Source organism: Paramisgurnus dabryanus, chromosome 24 (assembly GCF_030506205.2).
Source record: "Paramisgurnus dabryanus chromosome 24, PD_genome_1.1, whole genome shotgun sequence".
Classification (NCBI taxonomy): domain Eukaryota; kingdom Metazoa; phylum Chordata; class Actinopteri; order Cypriniformes; family Cobitidae; genus Paramisgurnus; species Paramisgurnus dabryanus.
The window spans coordinates 7220122-7235169 of NC_133360.1; the positions used below are offsets into that span (position 1 = coordinate 7220122).

General features: G+C 35.3%; 1 protein-coding gene across 1 annotated transcript in view; it reads right to left on the reverse strand.

Moving 5' to 3' along the window:
• Positions 1 to 193: 193 nt before the first annotated feature.
• The window catches only part of stab1 (stabilin 1), a 40431-nt gene continuing 25576 nt past the window's right edge, over positions 194 to 15048 (reverse strand). Inside the window, exons 49-69 of the mRNA XM_065244498.2 lie at positions 11903 to 12037; positions 11759 to 11818; positions 11403 to 11579; positions 11144 to 11230; positions 10126 to 10272; positions 9753 to 9809; positions 9477 to 9672; positions 8505 to 8654; positions 8285 to 8389; positions 8049 to 8156; positions 7586 to 7779; positions 7354 to 7498; positions 6726 to 6859; positions 6421 to 6586; positions 6186 to 6292; positions 3510 to 3629; positions 3212 to 3361; positions 2998 to 3111; positions 2686 to 2832; positions 510 to 617; positions 194 to 413 (exon numbers count right to left, since the gene is read on the reverse strand). Of these exons, the coding sequence (XP_065100570.1) occupies positions 375 to 413; positions 510 to 617; positions 2686 to 2832; positions 2998 to 3111; positions 3212 to 3361; positions 3510 to 3629; positions 6186 to 6292; positions 6421 to 6586; positions 6726 to 6859; positions 7354 to 7498; positions 7586 to 7779; positions 8049 to 8156; positions 8285 to 8389; positions 8505 to 8654; positions 9477 to 9672; positions 9753 to 9809; positions 10126 to 10272; positions 11144 to 11230; positions 11403 to 11579; positions 11759 to 11818; positions 11903 to 12037 (2646 nt within the window). The 3' untranslated portion in view covers positions 194 to 374. The remainder of the gene's footprint in view (positions 414 to 509; positions 618 to 2685; positions 2833 to 2997; positions 3112 to 3211; positions 3362 to 3509; positions 3630 to 6185; positions 6293 to 6420; positions 6587 to 6725; positions 6860 to 7353; positions 7499 to 7585; positions 7780 to 8048; positions 8157 to 8284; positions 8390 to 8504; positions 8655 to 9476; positions 9673 to 9752; positions 9810 to 10125; positions 10273 to 11143; positions 11231 to 11402; positions 11580 to 11758; positions 11819 to 11902; positions 12038 to 15048) is intronic.

Here is a 15048-nt window from a genome sequence, read left to right on the forward strand (position 1 = left end):
TTACCGGCATAAAGGATTCGATTTTTGTCAAATAATATGAACAGGTGCTTGTTTTCCGCGAGGGAATAGCACAGAAAACAAAATACCCTGCTATTGTTCTGACGAGACCTTTGGGATTTGGCATACCATTAATGAGACCCCTTGTTTTATATTCCCTAGACAACAAAACCTCCAAAACAAAGAAATCTGTCAATTTTGAACGGCTGTTTTCTTTATTGACTGACTATAAAGAAATCGTAAGCACATGGAATTGTGTGGAATGTATTTACATGATGCATTTCAAGTATCATTTAGGTATAATATACAAGGTTGCTGAGATATTTGGAGAGGTCCTCTGTGGTGGTCGGGAAAGGAGACGATCTTAGAAATCTGTGCTAGTCGATGAGGTTTGGTGTGTCTGTAGCAGCCGAATCCTGGAGCAAACAAATTCATTTGTTTAAGAACCACAAATAAGTGCTAGAATAATCTGGTTAGACGAAAGTAGGGTAGCATAAAAAATCTAAATATACCCCAAATGGTTCTGCGAATGCCTTGTATCCACTGTAACAAGGATTTGGAATGGAAACCAGAGCAGGGTTTCCACCGCCTTTTGTAGAAGTGCCATCTTCATCATCGTTCTGTTGATGTATACATAAAAACAGGATGTTTATTACATTCGTTTATCTTTGGAGTTTGTCGCATCTCCAGTTCTTAGATCTCAATTGGTACGGCATAGTGTTGGCAGCGCTAGGGGTCATGGGTTTGATCTGCAGTAATGCACTGTAAGTCGCTTTGGATAAAAAGCCAAATGCATAAATGTAATGTAAATATAATCAATATTTTGGTTTACTAAAGACGCAGGAAGATGGCGATTATGGATCATGGCTATGTGACGGTAAGTTTGGCAGCCGATCTGTAGGTAACATTTTATACATTATACATAGCTATGTTTCGAAATTAAGGTAATCTACTTGTTCTTTATTTTGCTTATTATCAGAAATAATCTACTACTAGGGGTTCTGTGATTATTGATTCATTGCAGAAGTTTCACTTAATTTTTTACTTTAATCATCATTTCTAGATGTATTGTGACCATTTTCAGTGTCTGTGAATGTAAACGACTAAGGGCATGACAAGACTCACGAAAGATGTGACTGAAAATCTGGGTTTTTCAACAAAAAAATAAAAAAAAATTTTTTTTGTTGAGAATTCAATTTGAGCCGGTTTTCTCTGCAGTATTGAAAATCGTAAAACACTGCATCTTTTTTTTTTTGTTATTTTAACCATGTTTTCCCCATTTCGCCATAGATTTCAAATAAATGCAAATAAAAACATCATTTTTATTAAGAATTTGGCAGAAATGTTGTCGGTAGTTGACAGAATTAAACAAAAATTATAATTTTACCTAAACGCATACCTATAAAATAGTATATGGGTCAATGACGTCGGGTGACGTTAATTATTTTGTGTCCATATGGTTCAATTGAATGTAAAAGGGTTAAAATTTCAAAATAAATTTGCAGATTACTTGAATACATTCTCTTTTTTTGAGGACCAAGTCTAAAATTTCTGGTTTTATTTCATTTTGAAAGAATATTTTGGGGATAATTGGAAAAATGTCAATGTGGTGTAACCGGTCTGTGTCAATTGGTGTAACTAGTATTTTTTTTAAATGAAAAATAAATATATTCATGAAAAATAAATTATAAAAATAAAATATAATCATCTAGTTTAGTGTAATATGATTTTTTCTACATACATTTTTACATAATTTGTCAACGATTATTAAAAAAAATGCCAGGACAAATATTACAAAGACGCATAAACATTTACATTTAGAAATTACTAATAAAATGATATTTTAAAATTATTTTTTATGATTACGCTTATATGCCATCAAGGTGGTTAAAATATTTAATATTTATCATTCTTTGGCACAATTGGCGGTACCATTTGACATTTTCAGATCCATTCAGTCTTATCTTAAATAAAAATGGTGCAAATGTAATTTTTTATTGCATAAAATCAACATAAATACACGATGTGCATTGAAATAAACCTGATGCGTGCTTTTAAAACAAGTTTTTTTTTTAAAGATTTTTGAATTTCTCATCTTGCCAAACCGTGCCAAACCGTTTTTGTCACTGACCAATATATATTTATTTGACCTTATTATATATATATATATGTACAATGAAAAAAATTATTCATTGAATTTAATCAATTTTGTAAGGTAAGTGGTTGCAATCAATTTATTTAAGCTACATTTAAACAAAAAAGATTAGTAAAGTAAAATAAAATATAAAACTTTTGTTTAAATGTAGATTAAATAAATTGATTGCAACCACTTACCTTAAAAAATGTATTAAATTCAATGAATCATCTTTTTCAGTGTATATGTATACATAATATACATATATGCGTAAATGCATTAAACTTAATTAGTTTCTGAGCCTTTTTTTTGAAGACATCAGAAATACTGAAAATACCAAAGGAAAAACTGTAAGGTCAAACAGCCCTGTTTCAAAGCCTTGGAGTTTCAAGGCTAGATAAACATTATGCTGATTAAATATCAGAGCTGGTTAGACTGATAGAGGTATTAGAAGCAGAAGTTAACAGTAACTGGGATTTTGAAAGGTTTGTATGTAAACACTACTTGGCAACGTCAGCATAAATATCTTCACAATGTTTTATGTGCAAACTTACCTTGAAATATTGAAAACGAAATGCATCGTTCTTATGTTTGAGAACATAGTATGCAAGTGCAGCAGCAATACAGATGATGATGATGATAATGAGAACAGTAGTCACTGCCACGCCACTGGACTGTGTGATGGGAAGAACTGGTGCCACCTGAAAATCATCAGAAATATATTAAACTCGGGTCGCCGGAAGCGTGCTTGTGCCATATGTTGGAGCACTGCCCACCCACCATTGGCCCACATTTTACCTGTACGTTTATGAGGCAAAACTGTCATCTATTATGCAGGATTTAGTTACAACAAAGTGGCCACTTACATCAACAGGGGGCGCCCTAAATGGCGCGTCAATGACGTGGATCAGTCCATTGATAGCTGGAATGTTCCAGGCTAATATAATCTTCTTATTCACCAGTTTTTGGGGTTGAGAGTCCTATAAAAACGAATAAAATATATACATTTGAGTATGTAACTAATATTGGTGACTATTCAATAATATCTTGTCAGACTTTAATTTACTTAAGTTTGCTTACCTCGGCCTGACCGGTGGCGTTTGAGGGAATTGCTATGATGAGGTCCGAGCCCAAATGAGATGGGATTCCTGTGTTGTTCTTTAAGTTTTCAAAGTAGTGGACATTATTAACGGTTGATATATGATACTCCAAATCTCTCAAAGACAAGGTCTAAAAAAGAAATGGATAAAACAATGACATTAAATTTACAAAGCAGCAAACTATAAAAGATTCAAGATGTGGAAAGTGTTTTTGACTCCACATCTGACACCAGAAAACAGTTAACGTATTATGTTTCTGGCTTTGTACTGGCAATTACCTGGTTTGCAGCGAAACCGTCATTATGAGGAACAAAGACAGTAATGTTTGCAGAGACGTCTGACAGGACGTTTAGGAGTTTCTTCCCATCCTCAGTGTCTTCTGCGTATCCGAGTAAAGTCTGCGGGTGAACACCGTCAGACATGTTGAATTAGAGGAATAGTTAAAAAAAACGCGTATTTAAGCTATATATTAAATTTTTGTTCCCTGGGGGGTCGAACCAATGGCCTTTGCACTTCTAAAGCAAATATTCCACCATCTCATTCATTTCAATGGAAGCTTGGCGACCAGATGGGGCGTGTCCAGTCGCGCAAATAAGTTGAGAAAAGTTTGAAGTCGCAATAAAATTGAATGAAAAACGTATTTGTATTGTTTTATTTTTTATTAATAAAAAAAACCTGAATCAAAAACGCAAATCTCCTCCTCGAATCGATCTCTCGTTACTTCCAGTCATATGGTATGGCAGATGGGCGTGGTCCGGGAAAAGATGGCAGTGATTAGCAAATAGCAACATGACCCAACTTCAAACGATCCAATCAGTTCTCAATGGGCGAATTTAAGTCCCACCCTACCTTTTATTTCAATTCAGAAGCCGTTTCACTTGGATATACGTCACCACAGGGAAAATAAGACAATCGCTACTTCCGTTTCATGGTGACTTTAACTTTATGCAAATGATGATGAGCAACTTTATTGAGCGACTACAACGTAGTAGAGTTCACATCATCCGTCCTTTGCCAGTTACTGGAGTGGACGGTACTCATTTATTATGACAACCAGATGTCATTTATTTCAATGGAGAATTGGCCATTTACGGCAACATGAGCGACAGTGACTGTTGGTGACAGCAAGTGGGTGTTTCCAGCCATAGATATGTATAATAAAGGCTAGATGTCTCGCCCGCACCGCTGGCCAATTGAGTGGAACGTACGCATTTGGCGGCCATCTTACCACAGGGCGCTCGCTCATAGCATTGTGTTTAATGGAGCATGTTATTTTAAATGACCATAACTTGTTCAATTTTCTACCGATTTTTAAAACGGTTTGGTTTGTTATAAACATCAGAGATGTATCTATGACACTGTATACTTAATAAATCATTTTCATGAATCATGTTAAAGCATCAAGAATTATAGCCACATTAATAACGTTTGTAAGAAACCAAACTGTTTGAAAATCGGTATAAAATTGAGCAAGTTATGGTCATTTAAAAGTACCTGGACCATGCTACATGTGAGCGAGCTGTCTGAGGTAAGATGGCCGCCAGTGATGACGTTAGAGACACATCTAGCTTTTATTATACATATCTATGTTTCCAGCTATGCGACAAGGTGAGAAAAGTTAAACTTTATGCAAATGATAAGCGACTTTTGTGAGCGCCAACCATTGAATGTCTTTAGACATTTACAGAGAGAATCGTTAATCATTTGATTATAGTTGTTACTAGGAATACCAGAATTAGGAACACCTCCTAACGACCTCATTAAAAGAGACTAGCGACAAACTTTTCACTCAGACATCCAGTCACAGTGAAGAAGAGGCGGGACAAATACCAAAGCAACAATTGGCCCATTGTACAACGACTGATAAACAGAACAAAAGTATCATGGCAACCAAAGCGCTTAGCTGAAGAAACGTTGGCAAGCGCCCACAGTTGGCGTCCGCCACTTTTAAACACTTTGGTATACACGCGCCCTTTGTTGAATTATCTGCTGTGTATTAGCTGCCATGTGATCATGCAAAATGACTTAAAAGTCTTCACTCAAAGGAAACAACAATTTTGGTAAAATGATGGTAATTCTTTAAAGCTGTCTAAATTGTCTATCGATTAATAGTCAGAACATTTTCTGTGGTAACGGAACTCATCCATAAATAAATAAACAAATAAATAAATACATTAAATATATAAATATAAATAAATATATTAATTTGTATATATATATGTATGGGTCAATGAAGTGACGTTAATTATTTTGTGTCCGTCTGGTTCAATTAAATGTAAAAGTGTTAATATTTCAAAATTAATTTGCAGATTACTTGTATACATTCTCTTTTTTTAGGACCAAGTCTAAAATTTCTGGTTTTATTTCATTTTGAAAGAATATTTTGGGGATAATTGCAAAAATGTCAATTTGGTGTAACCGGTCTGTGTCAATTGGTGAAACTAGTATTTTTTTAAATGAAAATATTAATATATTTATAAAAAATCTAGAATAAAATAAAATCATCTAGTTTAGTTTAATATGATTTTTTACATACATTTTTAATCATTTGTCAAAGATTATTTAGAAAACAGAGCTTTTTTCAGCATATATCAGGAAAAATATTACAAAACGCATTAAAATTAATTTAGAAATAACTAATAAAATTATATTTAAAAAAAAATTATGATTTCGCTTACATGCCATCAAGGTGGATAAAAAATATGATATTTCTCATTCTTTGGCGCAATTGGCGGTAACACCATTTGACATTTTCAGGTCCATTCAGTCTTAACTTTCATAAAAATGTGCAAATGTAATTTTTCATTGCATAAAATTAACATAAATACACTTTTTGCATTTAAATAAACCTGATGCTTGCTTTTAAAACAAGTTTTTAAAAAGACTTCTTAATTTCTCATCTTGCAAAACTGACTTTGTCACTTACCCACATATATACATTTAAAGCGACTTACTCTGTAAAACACTGAAAAATTCGACGTTGTGGCAATAATTGAGGCCAAATCTCCATTACAGAATTCCCCATCGCCAACGTATCCTGGTCCGCATTCACAAGACACCTCTGTACAAGATGAAAAATAGCCATCAATCTGCATCATGCCCATATCTACAGTTTACTGTAAAATATTCTATATATATATATATATATATATTTATTTATTTATTTTTTTTAAAGAAATTTCTCCGAACCTCTCATGCTGTAACAATAAGCATCATAAGTCCAACTGATGTTGACTGGCTCTTTATACAGCACGATACCCACGTGGTTATCCCCGCATTTAACGGAAGGGAACCGGATCGGATAACCTGCTTTTTGTCCGTCCATCCATCCTGCCACACACATGTGCATTCCAAGCTGAAATCAGAAAAAAAAAAAAACAATCTTATTTTGCTGTAAATAAACAGATAATTCGAAAAATGTATGCGTGGATCTACAGTTGTGTTTGGATGCCTCAATATATATGAAACAGATGTTGGTCGGGGTTAAAGGTCACCTGCTGGGCGTCAGACAGTTGGGAGAAGGTCGCGAGCACTGCCCCCTCTTTTTCGCAAGCTTCTTGTGCTTTGCTAAAGTTTAATTTGTATTTCCCCTCAGGCGATCGCAGATGGAAAACGCCGGCTGTTTTTGCTGAAACAAAACAAAAATCTATTATTTAGATGTTATTTAAATTATTTTGATATTATATAGCAGGAATCTCGTGTATGAACAGAAATAAGCCCTAGTGCTGCTCAGGGTGTTGGCCGTAGCCATCCAGTTGCTATGCGGTTGCTAAGGCATTCATTACTATGCGGTTGCTAGGGTGTCTGGACGGTTGCCACAACCACCCAGTTGCTATGGCAATAAAATGGTTTTTAGCTTATTACTAACCAACCAGAAGAGTCTACCCCACCCCGTCTGTGATATTCTGCAGTCTAGACACCCTGTTGAAAAAACAGCATGTCCAGCATGCCATTTGTGTGTCCATAGCAGGCTTCATATCTGCCGGCATTGATCAATGATGGCAGCTTCATGATGGACACTATGCTGTCTGTCCAGCATGACTAGCACTAGAAATGTATGCTGGTCTTTATAGCGAGCCAAGGTATAGCTTGGGTCCCTCAATCTAAGAAACAAAGTCTTACTGTGGAAATGAAGATCTTTGCACGAAGCTTTGGGGTCGCAACCTCCGTTTTCCTCCAAACAGCGGTCAACGGGGGGCACGACCTTCTCCAAACACTGGATCCCGTTTCCAACGTACCCCTGGAGACATTCGCAACGCCTCTCATTCTGCCGTAAAGAAAATAACACACGTTAACTTCATACATCTTGACAACTACTTTCGTAAATCAGCATGCGAAGCAAAACTCCGCTTACGGGTCCAGTGAAAATGCATTTGGCGAAATCGCTGCAGCCTCCGTTTGCTTCCTCCATGCAACGGTTGATTGGTGAACAAGCGTGTCCATCTCCCGAATAGCCTGTTCGACAAGAACAATTGACTTTGATCCCAGTCTGCAGGCAATCCGCTTGTTCATGGCAACCTCCGTTATACTCGCTGCAAAGATCTGGAGCTACAAAGAAGACATATCAACGTTATCTTCAAATGGCGACCAAACCACATCCTAGATAAACTTCAAATTGCTATGATAGCAGTGAATCAGGAAGCATTATTGTGTTTTTATGGAATTTTTACTTACGAATTATTAATTGGCTAAATCAAAAGCTTTAAAAACTACTGTGGTGTGACACATTTAGTCATGGTTGAGTTTGAACCTGACTTCGCTCTTCTTTCAGATCAATTATAAATCATATTATATCTTAGATAAGTTACTAGACCCACCCGTGCAGTTTACACCATTTCCGTCATAAGGCGGCACACATTCGCACTGATTTTCAGGAAGGCAGACTGCATTGAGATCACAGGCAGGTGAACAGACCGGCTTTACTTCTGTTAAATAACAGGCAAAAGTCTACAATTAATACAATCAAACAAACAATAATGTAAGAAAAACGTTAAATTTTCCATTTAACTTCCATTTGGAGTGTTCAACACAATATAAAAAAAGTCGCACTTACCGATCTTTGTCTCGCAGAACGTACCCGTCCATCCCTCCTGACAAAAGCAGCTGCCGTTACCATCTAGACCCTCGTCGCATTTGCCGTTTGTCGTGCAATTACACGCTGTGAGTTGAGACAAACACTTAAACGATGGTTGTTGACCAATTTTATACATAAACGAATCTATCTGATGCTGTCAAGAATAGATCCACGTTATAAACTAGGTTAATTGGGGTACCTGTGCAGTTGGGTCCGAAACGATTGTTCTCGCACAGCTCGCAAGCTGTACCTGTAAACCCCGTGTGACATTTACACTTCCCGGTTCCAAGTTGTCCGTCATCACAGTCGCCATGTTCACCACACGGGGCTTCCAGACCACCAGGACACACTGAACCACAAAACCAATACAAACATTTTGAGTTCCAAAAATTACGATCTAATGCTGCGTACACACCAAACGCGAAGCATCGCGTTCCTCACTCGAGAATACTCGCGGGAGTTAACGTAAAAGTTTTCGCTTGAGTTGAATATTTTTTAATGTGTGCAAAGGTGAATAGCGTGCGTTTTCGTGACAATTGCGCTGCCAAATTTACGTCATTCACGTTATATGTAATCTACTTGCACTTTACGTTTGGTGTAAATTAACTTTTTTTAATCACACTCTTATGTTTATGTTTAGTTATTTCACTTTAATGCCAGTGAAAAGGTTATTGGGCAGTAATTGAAATGCTTTATTTTTACAAATGTCACGGTATTTATTTCTATATTGGTATAATTTAACAAATTTGAATGTCTTTTGTTGCAAAACCCTCAAAATGCATACAAGCCTTGGCAGTATTAAGCAAATTTGAAGTGAAGGTTTTTGATGAATTTTTAATACATGCAGAGAGTGTTCAGATAATCTAATTTTACCGTTTAGCAGATTTTGCATCTGATATCTCATAATATAGTTGTTAGAGTAGACTAGATTTTAACAAGACAACACAGTTGTATTTCTATGAATGGTCCAACGAGTAAAGCACAATATGGCCAATCGAGCAAAGAAAATCCCACCTTTCAGTAAAAAGTGCTAATGGTCAATCGTTAAATTCGACTAATTTTTTGGGGGGGAATATTGTAAAGTACGTGCCAACTAGTGCGAATACGCAGTAGTGAAACGACTTGTTAAAGATGAATTGTGTATTACTATTTTACCTGGAAACGTTCTCACCTTGACAGTCTTTTCCATAGTGGTTTTTGCAGCACTTGAAACCCCACGCCATTTTGGTGCAGACTCGATTACAGCCAATCCAAGAACTGTAGGAATTATGCCCGTAACCGTACGAATACAAACCAGAATAGCTATTATAAAATGGCCGTCGATGGATATAAGGCGTGTGTGGTCGTCTGCAGATGTTAGTTTTGTTCTGTAAGAAGATTTCGATGTATCAACGTCAAGGTTAATTTAGTCGACTACAACTTTTCGTAAGACGAGAGATTCACTCACTGTATCGTCTGAACCAAGGGGACATCGGGGTGGTAGAGAGCAGGAACCACACAATCCCTAAAGACAAATGAATGTATCTGTGAATTACAACGATGGCGGTCTGTTCTAGCCATAAAGTGAACGAAAATAGGATCATAAAAACAGTGCAGCATCCTCTCAGTAAGTCAACGTTCCCTTCAAGATCTTATCACCTCTGCCGATGATCTGCCTGAGCTTCAAAAGAATTCCAGTGGGAAAGAATGACTCCCTTCCCAAAGTGTGTGCAACATTATCAGTACAAGAAGAGACTGAGATCTCTTTATACAAAAACCATTCATAGACACAGACAGACAGACAGACAGACAGACAGACAGACAGACAGACAGACAGACACCTTTGTCTCTGTACTAGCAAAGTCATCACAGCGTGCACCAATGCTTGGTGGTTCCAGGAGCTGGTCGATCCCGTGAGCAATTCCAGAGTCGAACAGCATGTTTCGCGATACAATTCTGGCATTGTTTCCACCAATTAAAATATCACCCTGAAAAATAGCATTGACTGCATTAAATTTCACAGCACTAATACTCCAATTATATTATTGTTGTTAAGTCTCATGCTGCGTACACACCAAACGTGAAGCATTGCGTTCCTCGCTCAAGATTATTCATTAAGATGATTTAACTTCTTGTCATGCTAATTTTTGCTTGAGCTAAATATGCAAAGACTTGTTTGAGGCGGCAATCGCAGCACCCAAATCGCGTGCGAGTTTGCGTCTATTCGCATCTTTGCATTGACTTTGTATGTAATCTACTTGCGCAAATCGTTTAATTCGCGTGTAATCGTTTAATCGTTTAATTTAATTTAGTGTGTACGCATCATCAGGCTACAATCTTTTTTATCAGAATTTGCTGAATTAATTAGCTTTGCATGCATTTTCAACAATGTCATCAGACAGCTATGGAGCCCCTAGGGGGACATGGAGCAAAAATTAAATAAAGTTTAGTTTCGCGTGCGAACGTGAAACTATCGCGTAGGCACATGAAACTATCAGGTTTAGTTTTGCGTGTCATCAGACAGCTATGGAGCCCCTAGGGGGACATGGAGCAAAAATTAAATAAAGTGTAGTTTCGCGTGCGCACGTGAAACTATCACGTACGCACATGAAACTATCGATTAAACGGTTACACGCGAATTAAACAAAAACTATCGCACACGCACGTGAAAGCGAAAATAAACTTAAAAAAATAAATTCTGCACATGAAGGTTTCACGTGAGCACATGAAACTAAACTTTAGATTTTTTTACTTCAATGTCACCTAAGGGATACGGTAACAGCAGCAATAGCGTGTAAGATTTTTTTTTTTATTATCACATAAATATTTGATACATATTTGTAGAAAAAAAGAACTTACAATTAAGTCTTTGTTGCAGCTGAAGGTAATCTCTGTTCCAAACAACGTCGACACTTTTTTCTCAGATGTTAGACTAATAGCGAGGGTCTGTAAATAACATAGTTGGTGGATCAATGAAAGAACCAGTTCACTGAAAAATTTTCATTTGTTGCACCAAACCAAACTCCAACTTTTATGTTCAATACAAGAAAGTCGTACAAGTTTGGAATAACAACAGGACGGTAACATTTTGGAATGAACAGAAATTCACTGTAATTACCCTTTGGTCGCGCACTATGTGAGCTTTAAGATAGGCTTGTAGTTTGTCACGATGCTCTTCATTGTACAACCATGCCTTTCTTTCTTCAGGGAGATTGTTGAAAACATTGTCGGTTGGCCAGAACATGGTCAAAGGGTGAAACGGTTTATGTAGCACCACATGCATCATGTCGGCATCCTGTTTATGTTAAAAGACAAAAGTTTTAAGTGATTTATGAGTAAATACTAATTCAATTAAATATGTTGATACAACTCCTTTCACATGCATTCCGGCCAAAGTAGCTCAGTTAACAAGACAAAGGCAACAAGAAAAAAACTTCCTGAAATGTAGACGAGGAAGATCCCAAACTCATTTACCTTGAGAAGTTTGCTGAAAGTTTTGAAGCCATATTGCTCGGCAGCGGCAGTAACGTTTGACTGAAATATAAAATGTTACATTTTGCAAATCATTTACAGTTTATCTCAAATCTGGTTTATATACATAAAGTCTGAGATGCATACATTTGGGTATTTCCCGGGCATTTTCTTCGGCAGGTCGTATGGAAGGAGGAGCTTGTCTATGAAATGTATGACTCCGTTGATGCACTCGTAATCACTGGTGATAATCTTTGCATTGTCGTTGATATACACGACACCCTGCGTAACATCACATAATATAGTGTTAGGATCTGTATATATTATCATACAGCCCAGCAAGCAATTTGGCGTCTAAAGATGTCTAACAGTCATCCGAATGCAGCCTAGACTTCTAGGCTAAAACAAAATTTGGGCTTTCAGTGAAAATTTAAATGACATCTAACTATAGCTCAAAAGTAAATAAAACCAAACAACTTGTAATCACTGTTGACTTTGGAATATCAGACATTTCGCAAGTTAATTTGGCAAAAATGACCAAATTCATGTTTATTTAGGCTAGAAATTGGTTACTCATAGTAAGTCTATATTGGGTCTATAGTTAACATAGATTGTGAAATAACGTCTATTGCTTGCTGGAAGATTTATAAGCATAGACAACTGCTATATAACCAAGGTAAATTGCATTTTTTCCTCAAATGACTTTGGTATAGCATAGCATAGTATAGCATGCTATGCTATAGTTTTCCAAACTGGGGTTCACAAACCCCTAGTGGTTCGCAAGGAAATAGCAGGAAATATATATATATATATATATATATATATATATATATATATATATATATATATATATATATATATATATATATATTTATTTATTTATTTATTTATTTATACATATTTATATATATATTTATTTATTTATTTATACATATTTATATATTTATATTTATATTATATTTTTATATTTATTTTTGTTATATTTTATCTGCATACACAAATACACAACACTACGAAAAATTACCAGATGAAGGTAATAATAACAATAACTATGTAAAATATTACAGATTAAAACTTTAAAATGGACAAAAAATAAATAAAGAAATGACGTTAAAATATTAAAATAAATAAAGTGAATTATGCAAATGTGCTATTTAATTATTTAAATATTCTACTTAATTACTTAAAATCTCAGGGGGTACTTCAAGTAAATAATTCATGGAAAAGGGGGTTCGGCTGACAATTTTTTTTAAACTCCTGTAGTGTAGTAAAATATTTTTTTTTAAACAAATGATATATTTTATTTGTTTTTTATATTATATTTTATATTATATTTTATATTTGTATATTATATTTATATTATATTATTTATATTTATTTGTATTTTTTATATTTTATTTGCATGTCATATGATAATTACACAACACTACAAAAATTACCAGATGAAGGTAATAATAACAATAACTATGTAAAATAATACAGATAAAAACTTTCAAATGGACAAAAAATAAATAAAGAAATGACGTTAAAATTTTAAAATAAAAAAGTGAATTATGCAAATGTGCTATTAAATTATTTAAATATTTACTTAAAATCTCAGGGAGTAATTCAAGTAAATAATTCATTGAAAAGGGGTTTCGGCTACAATTTTTTAAAACCCCTGTAGTCAGGGGCGAAAATCTCATCTAAATGTTGGGGGGGACAATAAACATAAAATTTTTCAAGAACAATTTTTGAAGGGGACACCAATAATACAGGCAAAATTGTACTTGCAAGGAAATGGGTACAGATAGAAAACGTTTCTCTTTCTCTATGAACGGACGCAAATTTAATTTTAATACATATGAATGCAGAGGTGAAAAGAGTAATACAATTTTCTACTTAAGTAATAGTAAAGTTACTTTAATAATATTTTACTTAAGTAAAAGTAAAGTTACTGGTCTAAAAATCTACTCAAGTAAAAAGTCATTTTAATTTTAAGAGTTACTTTTTTACAGCGGGGAGAGGTTTCTAGTATAGTTCACAAAGGAAGGATATATACATCTCAAACTATGTTTTTAATTGTAAACATCTCTACAATTAAAGTGCAATAACAAATGTTAATAAAATAAAAAGCTTTTTATAACTAAGAAACATTTATGGAATTATTTAATGATTTTTACAGGTGAGTTATGCACTTTTGAAGCAAACATAATATGAGGTCAGCAGCTAGTAAATACAATCATTATATGAAGGTTGTAATTGATGTATTGCTGGTAACATACATTGTTATTAAACTATATACATAAATGAACATATAATGAGATGAGTGCCATGGCTATACACTATACATCCTTTACACGTTTATTAGCTCCCAGACCTGTGTACCTGATGTCTTTCAATCTATCTCTCTCGCGCTCTCTCTCTCTCTGCAATGTCTAATGATCTGCGCATTCTCGAGGACGTTCTCAAGTTGTTTGACTTGACGCGAAGCTGCTAGACCTCGGAAGATAATGCGCATGTATTAAAAATGCATCGTGCAAATTAGCGGTTAAACACGGTCGGCAATTCTCAAACTCCGTACTCAAGAGCATGAACCCTACCTGAATGAAACAATCGCTTTGCGTCAATGACCAGGGGTTTCTTTCGTAAGAATTGAATTGAGGGTCTGCATTAGCCTGCGCCTGTCTCGTCCCTCTCCATGGTTCTTTTTGCGCGTTCCCCCGCCCATCAATCAATCATCCGACCGTGGCGCGTCTTTATCACCTTACTTTTTTATTTATTTTTACTCAGTAACGGATATGATTTAACATGTAGCGAAGTAACCAACAATACTTTAAACATACTTAAGTAAAAGTAAAGTACAGATTTTAAAAACTACTCAAAGTAAAAGTACACAAAAAACTCAGTTACAGCAAGGTGAGTAAATGTAATTTGTTACTTTCAGCTCTGCCTTACCTCTGCATGAATGCATAAAAATGTTTTCTTGATCGTTTATCTGCTTCTGTTCTCAGAAAACGAAATATGTTCATGTTTATATGTCAAAATAGTCCAGTTTTAAAACATATGAGGATAAACTGATAAGTGATGGGAAACGTTGTATTGTATATAGCTTATTAACGCGTCGGCTCCGTACACTTCTCTACCACCGGAATGTGTGGTGGTGAGGTAAAAGGGGCGTGGGCAGTGGACCAAACCACTGTGAGGCAAGGGAGGGGGAATCCAAATATTTAAAACGTTTTTTTGTTGTTGCTCCGTTTGCATTTGTATTGTTTCACTTCTTACACAACTAGTTTAAGTATTATAAATCATTA